At 40.6% G+C, this 26,489-nt stretch overlaps 2 protein-coding genes across 10 annotated transcripts in view; one reads left to right on the plus strand and one right to left on the minus strand.

Annotated features, from left to right (window-relative positions):
- The window catches only part of MDM2 (MDM2 proto-oncogene), a 47,535-nt gene extending 23,613 nt beyond the window's left edge, over positions 1–23,922 (plus strand). For 4 of the 6 annotated variants that reach the window (XM_036110409.2, XM_036110408.2, XM_078076260.1 and 1 more), the window contains one exon: positions 1,295–2,355. In XM_036110409.2, the coding sequence (XP_035966302.1) occupies positions 1,295–1,858 (564 nt within the window). In that variant the 3' untranslated portion in view covers positions 1,859–2,355. Of the gene's footprint in view, positions 1–1,294; positions 5,750–10,911; positions 10,982–11,074; positions 11,143–12,742; positions 12,936–19,293; positions 19,367–23,085 lie in introns of those variants that run through there. The other 2 variants (XM_078076259.1, XM_036110406.2) reach the window with 2 other exon arrangements.
- Positions 6,785–26,489, minus strand: part of CPM (carboxypeptidase M) — a 71,498-nt gene continuing 51,793 nt past the window's right edge. For all 4 annotated transcript variants that reach the window (XM_036110416.2, XM_036110414.2, XM_036110413.2 and 1 more), the window contains exons 5-9: positions 25,373–25,557; positions 24,501–24,671; positions 21,735–21,887; positions 13,567–13,715; positions 6,785–11,438 (exon numbers count right to left, since the gene is read on the minus strand). In XM_036110416.2, the coding sequence (XP_035966309.1) occupies positions 11,196–11,438; positions 13,567–13,715; positions 21,735–21,887; positions 24,501–24,671; positions 25,373–25,557 (901 nt within the window). In that variant the 3' untranslated portion in view covers positions 6,785–11,195. The remainder of the gene's footprint in view (positions 11,439–13,566; positions 13,716–21,734; positions 21,888–24,500; positions 24,672–25,372; positions 25,558–26,489) is intronic.

The raw sequence follows: 26,489 nt of genomic DNA on the forward strand, positions 1-26,489 counted from the left end.
GCATCGACCCTACGCCCACCGTGGAGCCTGCTTAAAATTCTCTCTCCCCCTCTCTAAAAAATAATAAAGAATTCAGGACTTAAAAACATTTACATTTCATGCTTCATGGGGTTCCTGAGGTATTGGAAGTTGTGTTTTTTTACTGAATATTAATGCTTTAATTTTTGTTCTTAATATTGCTTTTAATTTGGGAAATCTCATTTTTCTTTGCTAGTTTAAAAGTTATCCAAATGCAAAAAAGATGAAATTGTAAGATTTTCAAAAAAAAACTTTTGCTGTATTAGAAAATAATTCAAGTAACTAGTTGACTCATTTGATGCCAGAGATCCTGCAATTTATTGGGCTCTTTGAAGCACTTTCTTTCCCATATTGTAAAACTTGTCTTTGGTTTTATCAGTTGGGTAGTTGAGAACTTGAAAGAACTAATGTGGGAGAATGAAGTCGTCTCCATCCTTACTGCTAATTTCTTAGGTCATTTGTGAGGCAAATTGAAAATGGTTATTCAGGGCAGGTTTTATATGGACATTGTCCTCAGGCAAGAACCATGCTTCAGTTAAGATAGGGGGATAGGGATATGTTCGTTAAAGAGGCTGGGGATGGTAAGGGAGTTTATTATCCACATTGGAAAGGTTTGGGAAGTAAGTTGAGGTATGGGAGAAGCAATAAGCACTTAACAGAGATGAGGACACAGGAAAGTAGAGGTAAGTAAGGGGCATACATTTTGGGTAATGACAAGGATGACAGATTTTAGCTGGCAGTGATTGCTGAGAAGAATGTTTTAGTGTTTCCTTTGTGTATGAAGTTAGGGAACACTCAGTTGAGCCCAGGTTTTAGAGCACTTCTGAGGCAGTCTTAGTCAATGGCGCATTGGGCGGTAGCTTCATCTAGATTGATTGGGTGGACATTGGGCACAGCATCCAAGGTTGAACCTTTAAGGGAGTGAAGTGAGTACAGGCCTCATTTTAGAATAAAAGGCTATATCACACTTGCTTCAACTAAATGAACCAGCTCTGTCCTTAAACAGATAACTTTATTGGGATGTGGTTAAGATTATGGTGAATACATTTTTTGTTTTAGAATTCTTTAGCATGGTTTGGCTGAAAAAGTTATGTACTTTATAATCTCATGCTTGAGGAAAGATTGTTACATGTCAGATATTTTATATAAAACATGAAATGCTGAGAATTGAACTGTGTGATAGAGTTTACCTCAGACATACTGAAGTTGCTAGTGTTGGCTATGACTAGTTGTGTTAAAGGGTTACAGAAACTCACTCTGTCTTTTTTCATTGAAGGACTATTGGAAGTGTGCTTCGTGCAATGAAATGAATCCTCCTCTTCCACCTCATTGCAACAGATGTTGGGCCCTTCGTGAGAACTGGCTTCCTGAAGAAAAAGGGAAAATGCCTGAGAGAGCCAAACTAGAAAACTCAACACAAGTAGAAGAGGGCTTTGATGTCCCTGATTGTAAAAAAACTGCAGTGAATGATTCCAGAGAATCATGTGCTGAGGAAAATGATGATAAAATCACACAAGCCTCCCAATCCCAAGAAAGTGAGGACTATTCTCAGCCATCAACTTCTAACAGCATCATTTATAGCAGCCAAGAAGATGTCAAAGAGTTCGAGAGGGAAGAAACACAAGACAAAGAAGAAATTGTGGAATCTAGTTTTCCCCTTAATGCCATTGAACCTTGTGTGATTTGCCAAGGTCGACCTAAAAATGGTTGCATTGTTCATGGCAAAACGGGACATCTTATGGCATGTTTTACGTGTGCAAAGAAGCTAAAGAAAAGGAATAAGCCCTGTCCAGTATGTAGACAACCAATTCAAATGATTGTGCTAACTTATTTCCCCTAGTGGACATGTTTATAAAAGTAGAGTTCTATATTTCTAACTATATAACCCTAAAAATTTAGACAACATAAAATTATTTTTTTACACATATCAAAGGAAGAAATTATCTGTACATGTAGATTTCTTCTCTGTAGTGTAATTTACCTACTCTGGGAGGGGCGATAGTAAATACTTCTTTTAGAAAAATTTCACTTTTGTTTATATTTGGGTTTTAATGTAATTAAAATTGGACATATAGCTCATCTTAACCCCTTACTCCTCATATTTTAAATGATTTCCACTTCCTTAAAATTTAGAGAAGTACCTGATTTTAAAAAATATAACATTTAAATATAAGTTATGTGCATTCAGGTTATGATATGCAGTAATTATGCTACTTACAAAACATTCAGATCTGCAGACAGTTTCATTCACCATGCTTATTCATTAAATTGTCTAAATTTTTAGGTTTAGTATACTTATTTATTGATTTACAAATAAAAATATTAAATGATTAAGAATTGTTTCTAGAATGATTATTGGATTTTATAAACTTTTATAATAATGAGTTCTGTTAAAATAGAAATTATACTTGAATATCGTCTACTTGGGTAATCAAAGGTACAGGTGTGAATGTGCTTCTATTTTGGAACGGCCAAGGCTGCCCACTGTGACAGTACACCTATGAATGGACAGCTGGATGCAGCAGGGAGCCTGCAAGGCATCGAGTAAGACTCACTTGAGAGAGGGCGCCTGGGTGGCTCAGTTGGTTAAGCAACTGCCTTCGGCTCAGGTCATGATCCTGGAGTCCCTGGATCGAGTCCCGCATCGGGCTCCCTGCTCGGCAGGGAGCCTGCTTCTCCCTCTGACCCTCCCCCCCTCTCATGTGCTCTCTCTCTCTCATTCTCTCTGTCTCAAATAAATAAATAAAATCTTTAAAAAAAAAAAAAAAAAATTAAAAAAAAAAAAAAAAAAGGCTCACTTGAGAGAATGATGTTACAAATTCACTTAGTAGGGCCATGAAATGCTGTTTTCTCCTTCCTGTTCACTTGTGTTATCACATGGCAGCTTGGCTTAAGTGGTTTCTCAACAAATGATGGTAAATGTTCTGGAAGGGATGTAGCTGGGGCAGGGAGGGGAGCTAGGACTAACCACCCTGCTACTTGGCAGCATGAAAAGCCCTGTTGTAATTTTCTGTAATTTCTCTGCATCATCTCTGAAGCTAAATTCCATGAGGCCAATTGATTGTGACACCGATATATAGGTGATCAGTAAGAATTTATTGAGTGAATCTCAAAGCATTCGGACCTGTCTTGAAGCTGACTTCAAAGCAGGAGTCTGTAGGCTCCAAAGTCAGACCAGAGTTAGCTGTTGGCATCATTTTGTTCACCTTCATTTTTAATGAAGGTTTTAAAGGTACTGATTAGCGTGTAGTGTGTAGACCTCTGTTGGTTTAGGGTGGTAACTGCAAGTTGTCATGGCATCGTGAAAAGTTCGTAGTTGCACTTGCTCGCTGTTTGGATTTTGTACTGGAGTTTGATTTCATCTTTACAGAAAGTGTTTCTTCAGTTTAAAAAAATACTGTTTAAAAGTTTGTGGCCATATTGTCTATCATACAGAGCCAGCCTTCCCTTATATATGGTAGGGAATTATTGACATTTACAAGTACTGCTTTAAAAATAAGTTTTTTTTTAAAGATTTTATTTATTTATTTTGACAGACACAGCGAGAGAGGGAACACAAGCAGGGAGAGTGGGAGAGGGAGAAGCAGGTTTCCCCAGAGCAGAGAGCCCGATGTGGGGCTCGATCCCAGGACCCCGGGATCATGACCTGAGCCGAAGGCAGACGCTTAACGACTGAGCCGCCCAGGTGCCCCTAAAAAGATAAATATATTAAAGCAGCAGTGCATAAGGTGCTCAGAAGTGTTGAATATGTTCAATTATAAAATGGACTGTTAACAGGAACTAATAAAAAGCAACAGAACATAGAACAAGAGTAGTCTCAAGTGCAAGCAGATGGGAGACTCCCCACATGTTCAGTAATTTATTATAGGTAATACATTTGAAGTGATGTACTAAAATTGTTAGAATTATATTTTGGATAAGAAGACCGTAATTGATTTTTTTTAGGAGAGAGATGATCCTAAAACATAAATTTTTGTTCTCTTTTAAAGCTCTTTAAAGATTCATGTTTTTAAAAATCAGGGACATTGGAGCACCTGGTGGCTCAGTCGGTTAAGTGGTTGCCTTTGGCTCAGGTCATGATCCCGGCCTCCTGGGATTGAGCCCTATATATATGGGGCTCCCTGCTCAGCGGGGAGTCTGCTTCTCCTTCTGCCCCTGCTCCCCCCACTGCTCGCTCGTGCTCTAATAAATCTTAAAAAAAAATTGATAGACATTTTCCTTCCATCCTGTTTCAGTCCCACAGATCTGCTTGAAAATATATTTAGATGTCCTACTAAGAAAGTCAACTTATTACAGTAGTATCTTTCACATTCCAAATTGCAAAATTTGTCTTTTTTCCCCCATCTTTGTTACTGTCATGTTAGATGAATTCCATTTAAACATTTCTCAGTTAAATTATAGTACTATTATGTGTTAATTTTGGTTCACATCTTTCCAGGTCACACCCTGTATTAGGCCTTTTCCCAAGATCACAGTAAAACCTACCTAAATTGACCTCACTGCCTTTGGTCTCTCCCATTTTTGGTTCATTTATAGATAATTTACAGATAGCTTCATGTTGGTTCCCCAATTTAAATACAGAAAAAACTTCAATAATTCTATTTCTTTTTTTTTTTTTTTTAAAGATTTTATTTATTTATTTGACAGAGAGAGACACAGCGAGAGAGGGAACACAAGCAGGGGGAGTGGAAGAGGGAGAAGCGGGCTTCCCGCTGAGCAGGGAGCCCGATGCGGGGCTCAATCCCAGGACCCTGGGATCATGACCTGAGCCGAAGGCAGACGCTTAACGACTGAGCCACCCAGGCGCCCCTCACTAATTCTATTTCTTGTTGAATATTATTGCAAATGTTCTGGGTGTTCATTTTAGACGTTTAGACTTCTCTAGAAACAGCTACTTTGTTTTCACCATTGTACTCTTAAACCCTTTGGTTGCAACAAAGTTCATTTGTATCCTCTCTCGTGAGTTATTTTTATTCTAATGGAGTGGGAAGGGCTAAATTCAATTAGCAGATCTGGCACTTGCTTTGTGACCTTAGAATTAGAGACAAATCTACAGAGCCTACGTAGGACAGGGTCTGGCAGGTAGTAAAGACTTATAAGTGGTAGCTTTTAATACTTTTCTTGTATCCATTTATGACCTTACCACTCCAAAACGCAGCTGAATTAGCCTTGAATTAACCCTATCTTTTTTCCCTTTTTCACTGTCTCAATTCTGAGGTACTTTGTTCACACTTAAATTTATTTATATGTTGCTTTGTATCTTCTCTCCAAAAGCAGGTTCTAACATCTGTTTGTATCTCCTCCCCCCCCCCCCCCAGGTGCCTAATAGAATGCATTGTGTGGACAGTAGGCATTCAGTAAAGGATGATTGTCAAAGAAAACAGCTATGTAGTTTTCTCAAATTTATAAGAGGAAAAGACAGTTTTAAAAAAATATCCAGAAAAAAGAGTCTGCAATATTGCAATAATTGCAAAAATTACTTCAAAGGCAAAAGAGAAACATTCTAACAAAACAGTGGTTTTTCAAAAGTTGATATGCTATCAGGATTGTAACAGAATTGGTAAAGCTTTCTTAAAACATCCCTCTGTATTAAGTTTTTCCACCTTTTCTCACATTTATTTTGTTCTTTTTTAAGAGGCCAGTGAGAAGACCAAATCTCTTTAGGTAAAGACTTTTCTAACCACAAGGTGGAAGCGCTACTCTGGGAGTTCTCTGCAGGCATCCTTTAATGGTAGGTAGACCTCTAATGGGACAGAACACTCCCCCTGGGAGAGCTTGCTGGGCTAGAGAGCAAAGACGTGATGGGAGTTCTGCTCTTGCTTGTTTAAACACAAACTTCCCATCTTGGTCCCGAAATCCTTCATTATTCATCCTTCAAAACTTCATGTCCGTGGTCCATAAGGGAAAACAATTTTTAAATTAACTTTGACCTAAGTTAAATAAGTGTTATTTCAGCCTAAACTCTGGGAAATGTTTAATGAATGTGTTAAGGTGTAGCAATTACCTGTGTAAACTGGTACCTCTAAAATTTGAGGTTCCAGTCTTTAAATCATTTGCTTTCTTTCATTATAAAAAATAGAAATAGAAAACTTCTTTTCAAAAATGAAGTCGGAAAAAAAACACATAATTCTGTCATCCAAAAAAATGGACTAATTACTTGTTTTACTTCTTTTCCCTATTCTAATATTTTAAAATTTAGTTCATTTTAAAACTGTACCTTTTTGGGGGAGTGGGGAGTAATGGACCCTCTAAAGAACTGCAAATATTGAAGTCTAGCTAAAATGTTCCATCGAACTTCTGCCAAAGGGGTTCCTACATATAATGAGTTCTCTTGAAAATAGAAAACCTTTTCCCACTTACTAAGTTGAGATATTCATCATTTTTTAGAAATTGGTACCTCTAAATTAGCCATTTTGTACTCAGCCATGTCTCATTTAAACTGTTGTATACGTGTTTCAGAGGGCAACCTTGAGTCTGTCCTTTGCTGGAAATTTGACATCAGGGGTTACAGTGATGAGGGTTAGGGGCTGTTAATTTTCCAGTTCTCACAGAAGGCAAATCTTGGTTTATAACTACGTTCTGTGTTTCAAAACACTTTGAAATCCACAAAATTTATTACTGGGGACAAAAGACTTCTCCCTGTACCAGCATTTTCCAAAATGTATTTGGTAATCAAGGAATGTAAGTTCAGAGGGATGGTACTAGGCTAAACTATTTAAGGAAATAGTTCTCTGGCTTATGTTTGGAAAATGCATTCCTTTCCTGCATGATTTCTCAGAGCCTTTACTACATTAATGTGCATTCTGAAGTTTGCAGGTTTTTTTTTTTTTTTTTAATCAGAAGGCACATTTTTCATCCCTCATCTGCCCCATGGTACAAAGTGATTTAGAATATAACATATATAATAGGATGGGTATTTATCGTAACTGTCCTGGAGTGACTGGGTTTTGAAGAGTTGTTGCAATATTATTGCCTCATAAAATGATAATTAAATTTGGTCTTGTCCAGGCTTTATTTGGTGGTAATCAGTTCTGTCTAGTTATGTAGACTTTGTTACATTTGCATATTTGTTTTTAAGGTAATGGTAATGGAAGGAAACCGTATTCATTGCTTACATGAATATTCTTATTAAGAATCAGGAGGGGCGCTGGGTGGCTCAGTTGGCTAAGTGTCTGCCTTTAGCTCAGGTTGTGATCTGGGGGTCCTGGGATTGAGCCCTGCATCAGGCTCCCTGCTGAGCAGGGAGCCTGCTTCTCCCTCTCCCTCTGTCTACCCTCCCCCCTTCCCCCCCACGCCCCGCTCGTGTACACTCTCTCAAATAAATAATAAAATCTTTAAAAAAAAAAAACCAGAATATTCTAAATTCAGAGGTAGTCATGGCCCCTACCCAGTAAACTTTGTCTTAGACAATTTGTGCAAGTTCTTAATTATAGTACAGAAGAAAGTCACTGAGAAAACTTATAAATCAGCTGTGAAACATCTGTAAAAGGCTGTGGAGTAGTTCACATGCTAAAGTAGGATAAGATGTTTTGTGGCCAGTAGAGTATCTGCTTATTAGTGATAGAATGTAAAGTCTCTAACGAAGTTCAACTCTTTCCCTAAACTTCTATTTTAGGTATTGTGAGGTGGTTTGTTTTTGTTTTTGTTTTTTTTTGTCTCTTCAATAATCATTTTCTCCCCCTTTCCCCCATCTAAAGTCATGAGGAAGATATAAGGATCTGTCATAAAATAGACTATTGTCACTGTAGAATAAAAACCAAACTTCTTAATAAGCAATTTACCCTGTTGCAATGAGACAATATGCTGTGCTCATTTTTTCTGGATTCCCTAGGAAAGGTATTTCCAATCCAGTATCAGATATTTTTACTTTCTAAAGCTAGAGGTAACTTCTTATAACAGTTTTAAAAACATTACAAATGCAAATTCACTTCGGGAACGAAACACAACATTGATTTCTTAGACTTTAAAAAATGCTAAGAGGCTTTTAATACTTCTGCTCTGAACGTGATAATTAGGTACCAAAATCAAGCTAACACTTAACTTGTGGGGACTTAACATTTCTCTAAAATACTCCCATTTAGATTTACTCATGTTAACATTTATCATAATTTAGATAGGTACATAAAAAGCTGTGTTAGTTCAGGAGATGCCTTAACTATTATTAATGCTCATTCCACCTAGCCAGTGTTTCAGTTTTCAGGTCAATTCTGTTTGTATCTGAGACAAAAGACCTGGTCTTTAATAAGGTATATTATGCTGCTTTCAAAATATTTATGTCACCTAGTGTTAGTTATCCTTTCTCTGCCTGGGCAAGTACCAAAAGGGACATCAAAATAATGGCATCTTAAACCACTGCTTTTGATAGTCACAGAATCAGTCAAGCAGGGGCCTTCATTTAACAGGTAAGGAAACTGAATGTGGGGTGGGTTTGAACTCAGGGTTCTTGCCTTCTAATTAAAATTTGACTCCTGCATTCTATCTTCTTTTCTCTATCTTGTAAACCTTTACCATGTTGTTTCCTCCATAAAAGGAATTATACCTGAACTTAGGACCTGAGGAGCATAACCACCAGTCTAAGAGGGTAAGAGGATAGTAGGAAAGATGTCATGAGCGGAGATTTGGGGCTCTGGTCTGAGTATGGTTGGAAGTACATGGTGGTTTCTCCCTTTGGACACTTAACTTGGTTAGTGGAGATTCAATCATACTAAACCCTCACTATAAAGTTTACTTCTGAGCACTTTGCTGCAAAATACGTACCCTGAACGTGCTCTGTATTAAATTCAGGTTTGGTTTAGATTTGGTTTGGAGATTGCTTTACTTGTCTCTAAATGATTTTGATAAAATTTCTGATTTTAAAAACATTATTTCCTTAAGGAGTTTACATTAAGGCTGAACCAGTTCAGATTTTGGTTCATGTCCCTTTGAAAATTGGTATCTTAGAAAAGTTAGGACTCAGAATGTCTGACTGAAAAAGAAGGCTTGATGGTAAATCGAGTTTATGTGCTTTGTAGCATACCGAAATCATTTCTGTAATATTGATACATACTTTTAAGTACATAATAAATTACTGTTTATTTAAATAAAAATGATCCAGATATTCAAGTTATTACCAGATTTTATAAGAGATAAAAAGACTACAAATTCTGTTTAGATGAACAAGTATGATTGGCACAGGAATAGCTCCTAAGTGCCCAGGTATCTCCCACTCATTTGTGGTTCTCACGCATTCATCACATACCGAGCACCGCACAGCTTCGTTTTCAGATCCTAGAGAACTTTCAATTTAAAGAACCAAGGCAACTCACATCCCATGAGCAATACATAGCACTTAGAAATCTGCTTAGGAGTTGCTCTTTTTTGGTTTGATGTTTCCCCCTTAATTCTTATATAAAATGTTTTAAGATAGCTTAACTATGATAGTGGAGAGCAGTTGTTTCAATTGAGTACTAATGGTAAAAATTTTGTTTTCTGATTAATAGGTAGTTTGTGTTGTTAACAGGTAACAATACATTTACTATGAACCTTAGGATAAATGCAAAGCGTAATAAAAACACCATATTTGAATTTACTTGTTGATACGTATTTGAAAACTCTTCTGTCAGTGTTGCTACTGAGCTAGAGATTGCCAAAGCATAGGACCTCATTTGACAAAATGACTCAAAGCCCAACACAGTTTCTGGGAGAGATTGGGTGTAGTAGGTTCATAGAACTCTTTGTTCACTCATTTGTTCAGTTTCTACTAAGTACTGGGCTCTGAAGATAAAAAAGCTGTATTTTTCAAACTAATTAAATAGACCCTGGCCTCAAAGCTCACATTCTATTAGGGAAAATCACACATGAAAGTAGAAGATTATAATACAGTTGTAAATTCGTAATAGAGGTAACCCATTTAATTTGAGTACCAAAGAGGAAAGGTCCCCAGATTGACTGGGAGGGAGCGGAATGGGAGGGATGAAGGTCAGCAAAGGCTTCCTGGAGGAGTTGACACCTGAACTGAGTTTTAAAGGAGTGGGAAAGAAAACGTAGTGGTGGGTCAGAATGGTATTCAGATACGGGACACAAACCGTGCATTAAGTGTACAGGAACCATAAGCAAGTTGATTGTTGTTGCTTGTTGAGTAGACTGTCCTCCCCAGTGCTGTGTGAAGATGGATTTGAAGAGGAGAAGGCTGGGCGCAAGAGACCAGTAAGACTGCTGCAGTGGGGCCAGTGAGTCATGATGGCCTAAACTGACAATGTTACCAGCCACACAGAGAGGGAGAATCGACCAACATTTATAATTCACATCAATCTTTAGTGGCTGACTGAATATACGGGCTGAGGGAGGAGGAGAAGGCATCAAGGATGGCTCTTGGGTTTCTAGTTTGCTGGTACCAGAGACAGTACAAGGGGAAGAGCAGCTCCAGGGAGAAAAATACGTTCCATTTCAACATGATGAGTTTGAGGTACCAGTGGGTCACATCCAGGTGGATATGTACAGTGGGAAGTTGGACTTGAGTTTGAGGCTCAGGCAAGCTGCTAGAGTTACACATTTGGAGGTCCTCAGCATAACAACTGTGGCATCTGAGTGCAGAAAGGTTAACTGACCTGTTTTGGGGCTCTGTATCTAGAACCTTGTCATCCCATCAGGCCCATATTGTTTTTCTTGGGCCACTGAGACACGGTTGCCTCTCTCCACTCCTATTTCCTTAGAACATCTGTGACATGAAATGTTCCTAGTCCTATCCTTTCTCCCTGTGCTGAGAAGTAATTACATATGGCACTTACTATATCTGCACATAGAGCACTCATGGCCAGGTTTTGTAAATAGTAGGTAATCAGTGAATGTTCATCTTCATGGCTTATATTCATCTGGCTCTCTGTATACAAAATTTGCTCTGTTTTTTTCTTGCAGGAACTTCTTTCTTGATTCTCAAGTTAAATTTCTAAGACAACTTCAAGGTTAAGTGGACAGTACCTGAAAGGTAGGTTTCTTCCATTCATCAAGATTAAATCATTCCTTTGTTACCACCACACATTGCTTGTTGTGGTTTGAAAACAACCATTTCTCTTCTTAGGAAAGGACCATGGCGTTTCTTGAGTCAAGGTCCCACAGAGGGAGTTAAAAGAGTTGCAGTAACCTGGCGTGAGTAATCCCTGATTCCAGGTGATGATGGGCGTTGTGTTTCACATTTTGCTTTATTTGACAAATATGTGAAAGACAGTCACTAAAAATAAGAACAGACCAGGCTTTGTTGCAGCTGAGTGGCTTGGCAGATCACTATACAGAGGAATCTTAGGACATGAAGGATTTGATACTGGGATAGAATCCAGTTGTCCTCTGAAGGGAAGTAAAATATCCTTTTTAAGAGCACTGAAGTTCTGGGACTTTTCTGGAATAACCACCTTTGTGAGGTATGGATCGTGTCCAGGGACCGTAACCTGAGAGGAAAGAAAAAACAATCATCTGAGAGTGATTTCAGATGTTTCGTGGTGCCAACACTAAAAACACTGACATCCACCACTAAAATGTGGCCTTTATGAAACACACATAACCAGCTGCCAGGCCTCCCAGGCTAGTAACAGCTTCAGGCCGACTCACAGAATGAGTTGTCCAATGCCTGTTGCCCAGAGTTAGGAAGTGAAATAAAGACAGGTCCCTTATCTGGAGATGTATCCTAGGAGAAGGAAGCCATAGACTGATTCTCCCCCATCATTTTTATGGAGAACAAAGGTAAAGAATTGACTGTTTTCCTTTGTTCCAAGTCTGTACTTAATATCCTGATTGGGTATCAAGTGTATTTATAAGTGGAATTCTGTTCTCAACTTACTCCATTTTCCTTGCAGCTGATCCAAGTGTACAAGTTTACTGCTTCCTCAAAAGGCTTTGATTTTACCTGGCTTTCTCTCTCAGTCTGAATCTTAAGCTAGATTTATTGACTGACTGACTGGTTGATTGATTGATTGATTTTGGTGGAAGAAATCAGAAAAAATAGGACAAATGCTAAACTAACTACAGATGATGTCCACTGAGAAATACTTTTTTAAAAAAAGATTTTATTTATTTGACAGAGCGCGAGCAAGCGTGAGTGGCACCAGCGCGGGGTTGGGGGTTGCGGAGGGAGAGGGAGAAGTAGGCTCTCCATTGATCAGGGAGCCCAACATGGGGGCTCAATTGCAGGAGCCCGGGATCATGACCTTAGCTGAAGGCAGACGCTTAACCAACTGAGCCACCGAGGCGCCCCTGAGAAATAGTTTTATTATATATGGAGAAGGAAAATAATGGGGGAAAATCATTTACATAAGCACCAGTTGGTATATATTTTAGTCATTCATTTCAGCTTCCAAAGTCTTGCCTTCCAACCTTGTCCTAGAACTAGAGGCTAAAGCCAACAGGTACTACGGTAGTCTAAAAGGAAATGAACAATTCATAACTTTATAAAGGTGTGCCTTATTTTTGGCATTACATAAAAATAATTTAGATTCATTACAAAGACACCCCCCCCACACACACACACATTTTTTCATGGAATGGAAATGTCACTGTAACAGGAAAATAAAGGGCCTCTTTAGGCAAAAATTCACAGTGAATTGAGGTCTTTCCAGTTCTAGGAACGATTCTTAAGAAGATTAGCAGTTGATGGGCCCCCTGCTGGGCTCTGTGGGAATAACCTATGGAACAGAGAAGCTCTGAATCCTACAGTTTTATGAACTGAAAAACATGCCTTTCATTATTTCACCTTTAGGATATAACAGAATGCAAAGCCAGTTTTTACTACTGAGTAGATGACCACTGAGTAGATGACCACCAGGAGTCGCTCTATACAGAATGACTGCTTGTAGCTGGCATCAGACCCACTAAGCAAAGCAGAAGAATCTTGAGAGTTAGAGAAAGTCGTTATCAAGGAGGAAGAGGCACAATCTGGCCAACTAAATCAGGTACTTTTTCATTTAGTTCATTCACCTACATCTGTTTGGGCTCAAACTAGTCCAAGCCTCCCTCTAGGAATAAATGACTCAAACATCTTCATAGAATTAAACCTGGAACTTTACATGCATTGATTGGAACTCACCATCATTTGCTTATGGAAGGGCTGCAAAATATGTCTATTACTAGCTTTATATAGTGGTAAAATTTGTGGATCAAATTTTATTTATAATGAATTCTAAGGAACTTGTGTCCCAGTCCATTTTTTAATAGCAGAAATTATGTCTCATGAAATGGGCGTTGAAATGGTATTCCATGAAGCTTGGAAGTACTTTGACTACATTGTTTAATTATTCTTATTAATAATAAGGTTCATTCCATCTTTTATCATAGAACATGTCACAAGAAATAGGTTTTGGCTTCTATTAAAAACACTGCCAGTTGGGAAAAAACATGATTTGTTTGGTATGTTCCTATTCCCACCTCTCCCACTCCCTGCCAAATGCAAGTCTGATGATGACCTTTCCTTCTGTCCTGATGTATCTACTTTTGGGACTTTACAGACTTATTTCGGATTCCTTCTGGGTAACTACTGCAAGTTCTAAAATGTTTTAATAACCATAACGAGGGCTGTATACTTACATTTATTACATAGGACCCAGGCAGGAGAAGAAGATAATACTCTCCAAATTTGTTGGTTCTATAAGGGCAGATATGTTTTCTGTCTTGGACTTCTACGATTACATTGGGTAATGGATTCCCATTCTGATCAAAAACTTGACCCTTTATACCTGCAAGACAAAAAGAACACTTAATGTTAACACTACATTTTCTGACATATGAAAAAAATTCTTGTAGTTATTTAAGAAAAATATGCCCAATATTTATTAAGCTGTTTGGATGATGATGATAATAATAGTAATAATAAAGTATTTAAGGGAAGGTAAACCTTCCCAAAAAATTGAGATATAATTGTCATATAGCATTAGTTTCAGATGTACAACATAATGATTTATTTGTGAAATGATCACAATATATCTAGTTAACATAGTTCAAGATTTTTTCTTGTTTAATTTTTATAAATGGATGTTAAATTTTGTTAAATGGTTTTTTTCTGCATCTATTGGGATGATCATATTATTTTTATCTTTCATTTTGTTAATGTGGTATATTACGCTGATTTTGCAGATGTCGAGCCATCCTTGCATCCATGGAATAAATCCCACTAGATCAAGGAAGGTCCTTTTAATGTATTGTTGATTTGCTAATACTTGGTTGGAGGATTTTTGCATCTATGTTCATCAGGGATATTGGCTTGTAATTTTCTTGTAGTGTCATGGTTTTGCTATCAGGGTAATGCTGGCCTTGTAAAGTGAGTTTGAGAGCGTTCTTTTCTGTTTTTTGGAAGGGTTTGAGGACTGGTATTAATTCTTCTTTAAATGGTAAAATTCACCAATGAAGCCATCTAGTCTTGGGCTTTTATTTGAATTAGTAATCAAAAACAATCCAAAAATCTCCTTACTGGTAAAAGGTCTGTTCAGATTTTTTTTTCATGATTCAGTCTTGGTAGGTGTATGCTTCTATGGATTTAACTATCATCTAGGTTGTCCACTTTTTTGGTGTATAATTGTTTAGTCTTTTATGATCCTTTGCATTTCTGTGGTATCAGTTGCAACATCTCTTTCATTTCAGATTTTGAGTTCTTGCTCTTTTTTTCTTGGTGAGTCTAGCTAAAGGTTTATCTTTTCAAATAACCAGCTCAGTTGTTTTTTTTTTCTATTGTCTTTTTAGTTTCTATTTCATTTATTACTGTTCTTTGTTTCTTCCTTCTCCTAACTTTGGGCTTATTTTGTTCTTTTTTTAGTTCATTGAGGTGTAGTTAGGTTGTTTGAGATTTTTTTTTTTTAATTTTAATTCCAGTCTAGTTAACAGCGTTATATTAGATTCAGGTGTACAATATAGTGATTCAACAATTCTATGAGATCTCTGTTTAATTGTAGGCATTTATCCCTCTGAACTTTTCTCTTAGAACTGCTTTTGTTGCATCCCGTAAGTTTTGGGATGTTGTATTTTCATTTCATTCATTTCAAGATTTTGATTTCTCTTTTGACCTACTGGTTGTGCAGTAGCATGTTGTTTCATCTCAATATTTGTGAATTTTCCAATTTTCTTCTAGTAATTGATTTCTAGTTTTATACCACCGAGGTTGGAAAAGATAGCTGATAAGATTTTATTTATTTATTTGACAGATCATGAGCACAAGTAGGCAGAGCAGCAGGCAGAGGGAGAGGGAGAAGAGGCTTCCCACTGAGCAGGGAGTCTGACATGGGGCTCAATCCCAGGACCCTGGGATCATGACCTGAGCTGAGGGCAGACGCTTAACGACTGAGCCACCCAGGTGCCCCAGGCTTTGTAAATTTGTTCCATGTGCACTTGAAGAAAATGTGTATTCTGCTGCTGTTGGATGGAATGCTCTGTATATGTTAAGTACCATTTTCTGTCTGGATGACCTATCCATTGGTGAAAGTGATATATTAAAGCCCCTTACTGTTATTATATTGCTATTTTCCCCTTTAGGTCTGTTAATATTTGCTTTATATAGTTAAGTGCTCCTATGTTACATCATTTTGTTGGATTGACTCCTTCATAATTCTATAATAACCTTGTTTCTTATTAGTCTTTGTCTTAAGGTCTATTTTGTCTAAGTATAGCTATCCCACCTTTCTTTTGGTTTCCATTTGCATGGAATATCTTTTCCACCTCTTCACTTTCAGTCTGTGTGTGTCCTAGTATCTGAAGTGAGTCTCCTGCAGGAAACATACATAGATGGGTCTTATGGTTTATTTTTACTTTTTTTTTTTAATTGATCCAGCCACTCTGTCTTTTTATTGGAGAATTTAGTCCATTTACATTTAAAGTAATTACTGATAGGTATGTACTTGCTGCCATTTTGATAATTGCTTTCGGGCTGGTTTGTAATTCCTTTGTTGTTCTCTTCCTTTGCGATCTGTTGGTTTTCTATAGTGGTATGCTTAGATTCCTTCATCTTGTTTTATGTATAGGTTTTTGCTTTGTGGTTACCTTGACACTTACATAAAACTGTAACAGTCTATTTTAAGTTTATAATATGATTGCATTCTAAACCTTTGCATGTTTACTCCCTCCTGCCCATATTTTACATCTTGTTATCTTGTGTATCCATTAACAAATATTGTAGTTACAGTTATTTTTGCTACTTTGTCTTTTAACCTTCATAATAGTTTTGTAAGTGATTAACCACTATCTTTACATTAGACTCTTTTGAATTTTATTAAAGATTTACCTTTACCAGTGAGTTTTTGTGTTACTACTTAGTACCCTTTCATTTCAGCCTAAAGAAGTTCCTTTAACCTTTCTTGTAAGGCTGTGGCGATGAACTCCTTAATTTTTGCTTCTCTAGAAAATCCTTTCTCTTTCAATTCTGAAGGACAGCTTTGCCAGATATTCTTGGTTGGTGGTTCTTTCTTCCAGCACTTTGAATATACTGTGCCACTCCGTTCTGGCTTGCAAAGTTTCTGCTGAAAAAATCTGCTGATAATATTATGGGGATTCCCTTGTATGTAACAAGTTGTTTTTCTCTTGCTACTTTTCAGATTCCCCGTCTTCAACTGTCTGACACTTTGATTATAATATAATGTGTCTTGGTGTGGGTCTGAGTTCATCTTATTTGGTACTCTCCGGCCCTCCTGGATCTGGAGGTCTCTTTCCTTCCCCAGGTTAGGGAACTCTTCAGCCATTATTCACTAAGTTTTCTGTCCCTTTCTCTCTCCTCCTTCTGGGACCCCTATAATGCGAATGTTGGTATGCCCGATGTTGTCCCATAAATCCCTAGAGCTATCTCCACTCTATTTCATTCTTTTCCTTTTGTTGCTCTGATTGGATTAGTTCCAATGCCGTTTTCAAGTTCACTGATTTTTCTGCTTCATCTAGTCTGATGTTCAGTCTGTTGTATTTTTCAGTTCTATTACTGTATTCTTCAGCTGTGTGACTTCTGTTTGGTGGTGTCTTGTAATACCTCTTTGTTGAAATTCTCATTTTGTTCATGCATTGTTCTCCTGAGCTCAGTGAGCATGTTTATGGTCATTATTTGAACTCTTTATCAGGTAAATCACTTATCTCTGTTTCAGTAAGGTCTTTTTTGAGGCTTTACCTTATTTTTTTGTTTGGAATATATTGCTCTGTTTCTTCATTTTCTTTGACTCTGTGTTGGTTTCTATACATTAGGTGAAACACCCACATCTTCCAGTCCCGGAGGAGTGGTCTTTTGTAGATGAACCTTATCATTCAACTCTGCCCTAGCTCTTGGTTGTTTCTCAAACCTGACTGTCTAAGTAGTTCCCAGTAGTTGAGGTTGTGCCAAGACCTATCAGTACCTAGATTCAGGCTGATTGTATTCCAGACCCTTAGGCAGAGGCTTTTAAAGGATGCAAATAAATCTCTTTCAGGGGAAGACAGACTGGGGGATGGATGGGTCTCCCTGTTCCCTTTACACTGAGCCCTGGGATGAGAGCCAGTTAAGAACTGTTTGCAGGTGTCCTGTTGGAGCCACTGGCTACCAGAGCTACTAAGCGGTATCCCCTGGATGGTGGCCCCCAAAACTGGGATACCGGATGCATGCATAGATTCCCTTTTGGGAGAGACTGGTGACCGGGAGGGAGGGAGAGTGCCAACATGGTGTCTGCCAGCCTCCATCTTTGGAGAGTATTTCAGTAGACCCCTAGATGTGTGTTAAATTAGATGCCTGCCCCTCAGGTCAAAGCTTGAAGACCAGCAAATAGGCCGTTTTCACAGAAAAACTGGGCATCTTTCAGTTGGCTGGCTCTGCACTGGGCCCTGGCAGGCAGCCAGGTGCACCCGTGCGGACCCTTTAAGAACTATCTCCCAGTTTGAGGGTCTTGTGGATGCAAGCCCCATGGCTTTCAAAGCTAGGTGTTTTCAGGGATTGTTTCTTGGGTAGCTTTTAAAAGTTGGGGTGCCAGATGTGGGGTTCAAACCTTTTGCTGCTCAGGGAGAAGTTTGGAGTTGTGAGTTCCTTCAATGTGGGTTGCTGCAACAGGGATGGGGTGTATGGTAGGATCGTGTCTCAACCTCTCCTACTCGTTGCAATATAGGTTTATTCTCATTCGCCCAATATGTAGGAACGGCTTAGGTAGTTTTTGGGTTTCCATATGTAGCTATAGATTCGGTGTGTCTGGGGGAGGGGATGAATTCAGGATCCTCCTACATTGCCATCTTGAACCAGAACTTGGTAAACTTATTTTTGATGTAACTTAAAATACAGTCAAGCTAACAATCAGATTTATAGGCTAAATTTGTTGATTGTCAAATGTTCCATTTCTGGCACCTAGTATCAAAATGAGAGAACACAGACGACAACCTAAATCCATTCCTGTCTTTTCCAAGTTGCTTACTCAGTCACCAAACTACTACAACATTGTCCTCGGTAGATTCCACTAAATCCTAAACTAAAAAATGCCAGTGTATTTACAAAAAGCAGGGGAGGTGGGGGCGCCTGGCCGGCCCAGGCAGTGGAGCATGTGACTCTTGATCTCGGGGTCATGAGTTCAAGCCCCACGTTGGGTGTAGAGATTACTCAAAAAAAAAAAAAAAAAAGAATGCCAGTGTATTAATTTACAATAAGATACTTACCTATGCAAGGGCCTCAATAGTTTTGTCTCATGGTCAAACTAGATGGGAAACAATTATAATCACAAGATTTTGGAATCATGGGATTGGTTAATGGTGTCTTATTACTAATAACAGGAGTGAACATTTATTGTTAGTATATTTCAGGCTCTATGGCAAATGCTTAACGTGCATGTTCTCACTGAATCCTCACATCAACTCTATCACGTAGGCAATACTGTCACACTTTTACAGATGAGGAGACTAAGGCTCTGGGTTATTAAATAACCTTAAGCTCCTAGAGCCTGGCTGTAAAGCCACACTAGTCTCCAGGGCCCCCACTGAACCTGACACCATACCCCTCACCTCAAAATTTCAGGAGTACAGTTAAGAAAAGGTCATTTTAAATGTTACACTTCACCTTCCAGTGTGTTCACTCAGTGACATATCATCTTAATGACATGAGAAGGAGCCACAAGGAAAAAATGACCCTGAACTATTCCCAGAACATTTTACTTAGTAATTATTTACTGGAGCAGAAAGATAACGCGGCATAATTATAGTTCCTTCAGAAAAGTTTAAAATGAAATACAAAATTTTGACACTTAGCAACAAAATCTTTGTCTTGAACATTAAGCAAACCTCTGCTTGACCCAAGTTGCCTTTCACTTTCCTAATTCTTGACTCTTCATTTTTCCCCCCCAGAGAAGAAATTACTAAATGCCGTATTTCCTTCTCACATATTCAACAGATAGCAGCTGTGAACCTCTAGTTTCAGGTAATTTGTCCTTCTGCCTCTTCTAAAAGTTTCATTTATATTTATTCCTACTACTTGGTATGTATCCTTTTGATCTTTAGGTAGGACCCAACTATAAACATCAGTCATGACTTAGTAACCCAATTATGCATTTATTCATTGGGTATCGGTGGCATTATTCTTTGAAGAGATATTCCCATCATGCCCTTCTTAGGAGGTCTTCTGACACATTAGGTAAGTACAGATAGATACCAGTCAGGCTCAGTGTAAATCCCAGGTCACTAAACATTCCCAGACTCAGTTTCATCACCTGTAAAATGGAAGTGATATGTACCACCTTCCAGGCCTTTCCTTCCCAGGGAAGGTAAGCCAGAGACTTCCAGATGGGTCCAAGTCTCAGATACATCTTAGCAAGTGGTGAAACTAAGCCACTGAACGCAACACTGCTTGATAAATATCAGTACTTTCCTTAAACCACAGCAAAACCAGTAAGAAGGTTTGCTCCCATCATCCCCAAGCAAAGACAGTCTTTGGCTTCCTCCTACACACTGGAATGGAGAGAACCTATCAAGTGACAATAACCACACTATTAGTGTTTTGAAATTGGGTTTCATTAAATTAGGGAAAAAAAAAAAAAAAAGCCTCTGTCTTAAACCACAAGGGGGCAGGGTTGATGTGCTTATATATATATATTTTTAAGTAGGTTGTGCATACCTGATTATAGGGATAGGCAGATGAATATTCTTTACAAAACCTATGGACTTGTAAGCCCTCCAAATTAGTAATAGTCATGCTACAATGTGCATGTTACTTAACAGTTTACAAAGCTCCTTCACGGGCATTATTAGGCCAGCATGACACTTCAGAGCCCACCTTAATTCAGTGCTTGGAAAATAACCTTTACAGCTAGATTGAAATTCCAAAAAGAGTAGTGCAGTTCTGTGGAGCATATTTCTTATTCAGCTGCACTCCCATGTTGATGCTGATGAAGGAGAAATTTAACAATAGGCAGAGTAATACTAAATAAGGAAATACAATAGAAAGGCTAAATTACTATGTGCCTCATGAGGAAAATCTAGTAGCAAAATACCAGAATATTAAGAGAGGACCCAATAATCTTAGTAAATGCTAAGATGCTGATGAAAAAAGATTTCTTTAACATCCCTTATCACAGGGAATCAGCCTACTTCATACATGTCTCAGCCCTGTGAATTCACCAATAATCTTTGTGCACCTGTGCTGTTGGGGGTGGTGCTGGAGGTTGGGGGGAGAGGGATGAGAGGGGGCAGGGGCATATATGAGGCCAAGGGAAGCTCTTAATTATCCTTGCACTCAGCCCTGGACCCCCTGTGCGTCTGACTCTTCCCTCCATCACTCTAGCAGGTGGAAAGCTTTGGGGTAATTGCAGGAATTGTGCAGTTATGCAGCAGGCCTATGATGCAACCCTCATTGACACAAACCCACACCTACTTCAGCGTGACGTAGTAGTCTAACTACTGTGCCAATTTCTGAAGCCCTTCTGAAGCCCTTCTGAAGGGAGAGAAAGAACTTAAACCCTGGCAATGCAGAGAGCCTTCCACTCCCCGCCCACAGAGACACAGCCTGGCTAAAGCAGCTTAAACCGCATGACTCCGTCACCATTACAAGCACTGAGTTTCTCTGCTACAGTGGTTTTCAGAGCGTGGTCCCTGGACCAGCAGCACCAGCATCTCCTTGAGAAAGATGCACCATTCAAGATGCACTAAATCAAACTCCGGGGCTGGGGCCTGGCAATCTGTGTCTTCAGCAGCCCTCCAGAGAGTCTGCTGTCCAGGTTTGAGAACTATCACTCTTGCCCGGTTAGTCTGTCCACCTGAGCTAAAGGCTAGACAGCTGTCAGAAGACCAGCCTGGGAAGACTGCCAGGACCACGTAGGTCATTTGGCAGAGTTGCAGGATGTGAGGCGTTTGAAGCTAATGGTGCTAGGTCAGCATCCCAGTACTAAGAAAAAGGCAAAATGGCATGTCCGGTGTTCTCTGGATCTATGACATTGTGTGACAAGTGATAAGCAAACTGGGCATTTCCTAGATGGGGAATGATTTAACAGAGTAATAACTTGTTTTCCTGGATCTTTTACGAGATTTCCACATGAAAAATTCGAAGTACTCTGGATTTTCCACCCCCATATTAAAGTAACACACATCACGCTTTCTCTTCTATGAACTGATGGGCACTGCATTTCTCACGTGCTGCAGATATTCATGCAGAGAAAATTCTTAATCATTAGTTCTGGTACTCAAAATGAGGCTATACCAGGAAAACAAATAGGGGCTTGCATTCTCTCAACCCAAAGGTTTTGCTAGATGCTATGTTTTGTGTTAACAGGAATTAATAAAAAAATCTTACAAACCTAGGTGAACCTGTTTTATATATTCAATCAATGAGGCCTTGTTTTTATTCCAGAAGAATGGAAGCTTCTCCTCATGAGGATATTTACAGCATGACAGCTCCAACGTAATTTCAAAACACTGGGCCCAGATGTAGTTGTAGTCTTGCATTCCACCTAAACACAAACATATTTAATTTTTTAAGGTCTAAAATTGGAATGGAGTCAAGTATCCTGTACCTTGGGGACAAGTGAATCAGCTGTAAGGAAAGTACACGTAAACAGGAAAAGATGAATTTGACATATTAGCATATAAACTCAGGGCTTGACGTTTTATCACCCAGGCATGAACAGGCAGTCCTAAATACTCCCATATGGGTAACTGGATCAGAGCAGGCCTAAGTTCAACTGTGCAGCCGAAGGGGAGGGGAAGGGTCAGTCCTTTTTTGTCAATCATACATTACAAAAAGGATTCATCAGTGTACATTTCTTCTGTAAATTACATTCTAAACAGATATGGAACGATACTTCTAAAAAATTGTTTACAAACCATTCATAAATAATGTAAAGCTAAGTACACTCACTGGGAGAATAATGGCTAACGTTCAGCGAGCGTTTGCTATGACTGGGGAACCATTTGAAGAGCCTGTCATGGCAGTGACCCCCCCCCCCGTCTCAGAGACAAGGAGACAATCCCAGAGGGTAAGTAACATGCACGTGGGTGCAGAGCCCAGCGCAGACTGTCCTGCTCAAGGCCCTGTGCTCCTGCCCGTGACACCGAGCTGCTTCGGGGATGAAAGAGGGGGGGCCGGGGCCGGCTCTCGGGACAGAAGGGACCCACGCCCCCTTCTGAGGCCGCCAGTGCCCATGCTCACCTCCCAGTTCTCACCTCCGGAGACCCTATTTTCAAAGGACTATAGTCCCATTTTGTATTTTCTCAAATGCAAAACTTTTCATATTTTAAAATCTCTGAATTGGGAGGGGTCTTAAACTTGATGGCTGAAAAACACCATTGTCATTAGATTGGCCAGGAACATTTTTGTTTCTTCCTTAGTGGTACAGTGTATTTTATAATCAGTGGCATCTTGGATTTGATGAAATATGGTAACTTTGAAGGAAGTACTTTCTGCCAGATTTTAATTTGTTATACTTGATATCTGCCTAATAAAATATGTATTCTCAATTCTATCAGGGTATTTGGGAAGTACTGAATTAGAAAAAAACCTCATGCTAAGAAAATAGTCAAAATATATCAAAATATTTATATTAAGTAATATCTATGTAGGTCTAGATTCTAGCAGGAAGAATTCCTCTGTCCTTTGTATTTATTCGCCTTCTAAGTTTTGTATTTCTCTCTGACCTTGTTTTCACCAAGAAATGAAAGAAAAGGAAGCAAGAAAGAAAACCAAAGTCCTGGGTTGGATGGCTGTCAGGCAGAAAGAACCGAAACGGCAGAACAGGCGTACGAAGCGCGCAGGAGTGGGACTGCTAAGCGTGGGGTGTGCAGCTCTGGCTAATGCGACTCGGGCCTGGTGGACAAGACCTCCAGACCGAGCCGGAATGCTCTAAGCTCCTCAAAGTAGCGGGCTCTGCCTGCCTTTCTTCTCAGGGTGCACCGCTTCCCGACAGCCACGTTAGCTTCCTGGCTCATTCCCCACACATCTGGATCTGCCTTGAAGGTTACAGAAGGCCATGAGGGACAGCTCTGCCCTGGGGCAGGAGGGAGCCCTCGGCTGCCTGCGAAGAGTGAGGAGCGGGCGTGGGCCTGGGGCGGGAGCTGTATCGGGGACAACAGAGAGGAGTGTGGGATGCTGTGGTGTCTAGCTGGCCCTGCTGCTTACAGCCCCTGGGAAGCTGGCAGAGGGCGGAAAGTACCAGCTTCTGCAACAGGACGGCACAGCCTGGGCCTCCCAGTGACAACTGGGAGCCTCCAGCTCGCTGCGGGCAGGGTCGGGCGAACCAGTCTCACAGGGGGCACCTGCCACCACCGAGGCCCAGTCCCCGCCGCTCTTCCGCCCTAGGGCCCTCCCGCTCGCTCAGGCCCCCGACAAGCCCGAGTTCTACGCCCCTGGGCTTGCTTACGTGATTCCTTTTACAAGAACAGCCCCCTCCCCCCCCATCCCGTGACCCCTACATGGCAGTCTCCTTACCCGTTCCCTCACCCGGCCATCCTGGTCCAAGGGCAGAAAACTGGACCCCCCCCCCAACCTCGTATCTAGCTGGAAAAGCGTTCTTGTTCAGCTTGCAAAGTGGCTTTAAAAATCATGACACCTCACGTACAAGTTCAGCTTGTTTTACAAACTGGGCGATCTGGCGATATTTGGATCCCCCTGGCACGTGGCCCTAAGTAGCTGGATTAGCAGGGGTCCCTGGTCGATGCGACATAAACATTACATTTCTCCAGGGGCTTCTCCACTCCTTGTTGTACTCTGGCTTTCTACCTCTTGGGCACACTACCTTTTCCAAACCTCCCATTTTTATTCTAATTACACTGCCACCACAGTTATTTACTTGCGTGCTGCTCTTCCCTATTAAGCCCGAGGGTAGGGGCTGTGTCCTGTTCAGCTTTCTTGGCAAAGTTCCTGGCTCATCGTAGGCAAACGCTGAGCGAGCATCTGAGCAGCTCTCGGGCCGTCACCCCCCAGTGCTTCTGGGCCATGAGCTGACAGAGACACGACTAAAGGATGGCACCGTGCCAAACAAATCTGGACACCTGCTGGGGTCAACAAAAGACAGTGGCACCTCTGGATGAAGGCAATAGGAGAATGCTAGAAGGGAAGAGAAACTGACCTTTGAGTGGATACCAGGAGTAGCCATTTGTGATTCCGTTAGGAAAGTTCATTTTGTTTTTACACTGGTCTCCTTTCTTCATGGTGGGATTTCTTGAAGCGTAGGTATGTGCAAGGTGTTGAAAAACATCGTCGTCAGGGGTTAAGCTACGGGAGTGTAACGTCCCCGTCGCTGTGTGTGAAAAACAAACCAAGACCTTTCTGTTAGTGTCGGAGTACAAGTACTCGGAAACGCATGGCGCCGTATTAGAAAACACGCCACCGCATCACAGGCAAAGACCCTGCTTTCCCAGAGGGACACGTGTCCACTTCCACGAGGGCTCCCCCTACCCTTTCTCCTCGTTTCTAATGAGCAGACACAGGGTGATACCACATGAAACAAACTAGATGCATATTCCAACTCCTCCTGTATCGGCTTACAAGGTGAATAGCCTCTTAGTCACTCTCACTCATTTCTGGAGGGGGGTAAGCTTTCCTTACATACTGTAGGGGTTAAATAAAGGCACTGCGCTCGTTTTTAAGTCCTCATCCCACGGAGTTTTAAGAGGAGTCAAATGATTGCTCCTATGATTAGCAAAGAAAGGTAAGTTGTTCCGGTTTTATTTACTTTCAGGCACGTTGCCTCTTGTGGGGTATTCTAACCCGATTCTACTATTTTCCCGATGAATCTCAAATAATCCTGGGGGTCGCCAGGTCAGCCACCGTGCCCATCTATGGTCTATAAATTGTAGGAAGAGTGGCTCAGAGGTGAGAAAACGAGGCTCTTCCACCCCTGGCCGCAAAGGGCAGAGGGCAGACTTGTTCCCCTCCGGAGGCCGACTCTGCAGTCCCGCTCCGGGCTCAGGAAGCCAGGCCGGGCCGCTGTTTGCTCACCTGGAACACCGTTGTCAAACGGGTAACTGGCCACCAGGGCGCCGCCGTGGAGGTTTGCAGAGAGGACAAACGTCTCTGTTTTCAGCCACTCCATGACAGCCACAGTCTCAGGCTGCCTTGACACGTTATTAAATTCAAAAGCATCGGGGAAATTTCTATTCAGGTCATAGTAGTTATTATTTTCCCTTTAAAAGAAAGAATATTTTTGGGTTTACTGATGGTATGTGAGGAAGTGGACTCGTGCAGTGTGTATCCCTTTGGTTTGGGCTCCAGGTGTTCTTCCAAATGTGAGCACAGGGAAGGTGGATGGTCGCCTGAGTAGCCTCGGAGGGCCACCCCTGGCATTCACGCACTCCGCAGCCCCTCCCGTGTGACTGGCTCTTACCAGGGGGATCGTAGCTGTTGTGCTGTAAGCAGGGGTTTGATGGGTGTTTGCATTTCGGGGCTTTTGCTCTTGGAACACTCCCTCTGGGAAACCTGAGGTGCTAACCCCGTGGAGAGTCTGCCTGGAGAAATGAGGAACCCAGGTGACAGCCAGAATTGAAACCCCAGACATGTCCCAGGCTGGTGGTCTCAGCCAGCCCGAGCTGAGGCTCCAGACAGGATGGTACAGAGATTGGCCAGCCTTGCTCTGGCTTGTCCAAATTCCTGACTTACAGAATTGAGAGTAAATAAAAAGGGTATGAATCCCTAAATTTGGGGATGGTTTGTTACATAGCAACTGATAACAAACAACAGGAACACACTATTTATACAAATGTACTTCTGGAAAGTGGACTGGCCATGTTTAAATACACTAGAAAAACCTAAAGTTGAAGGGAATCAATGGTGAGATTTTATTTATTTTTGGTAAAAGCAAACATGTTTGCCCAAATATAAATGTATGTTAGACATTTGAGAAATTCTAAACTTCCTGAGGCACATTGCAACAAAATAAACTGTTTAAATCAGAAATACAAGACTCGCTCTTCTTTTTTAACAGCTTTTTTAGAGAGAGAGCGCACAAATGGGGGGAGGGACAGAGAGAGAGAAGCAGACTCCCCGCTGAGCACAGAGCCCGACCCAGAGCTCCATCTCACGACCCCGAGATCATGACCTGAGCCGAAATCAAGAGTCA

The sequence above is a fragment of the Halichoerus grypus genome, chromosome 6 (genome assembly GCF_964656455.1).
Source record: "Halichoerus grypus chromosome 6, mHalGry1.hap1.1, whole genome shotgun sequence".
Classification (NCBI taxonomy): Eukaryota; Metazoa; Chordata; class Mammalia; order Carnivora; family Phocidae; genus Halichoerus; species Halichoerus grypus.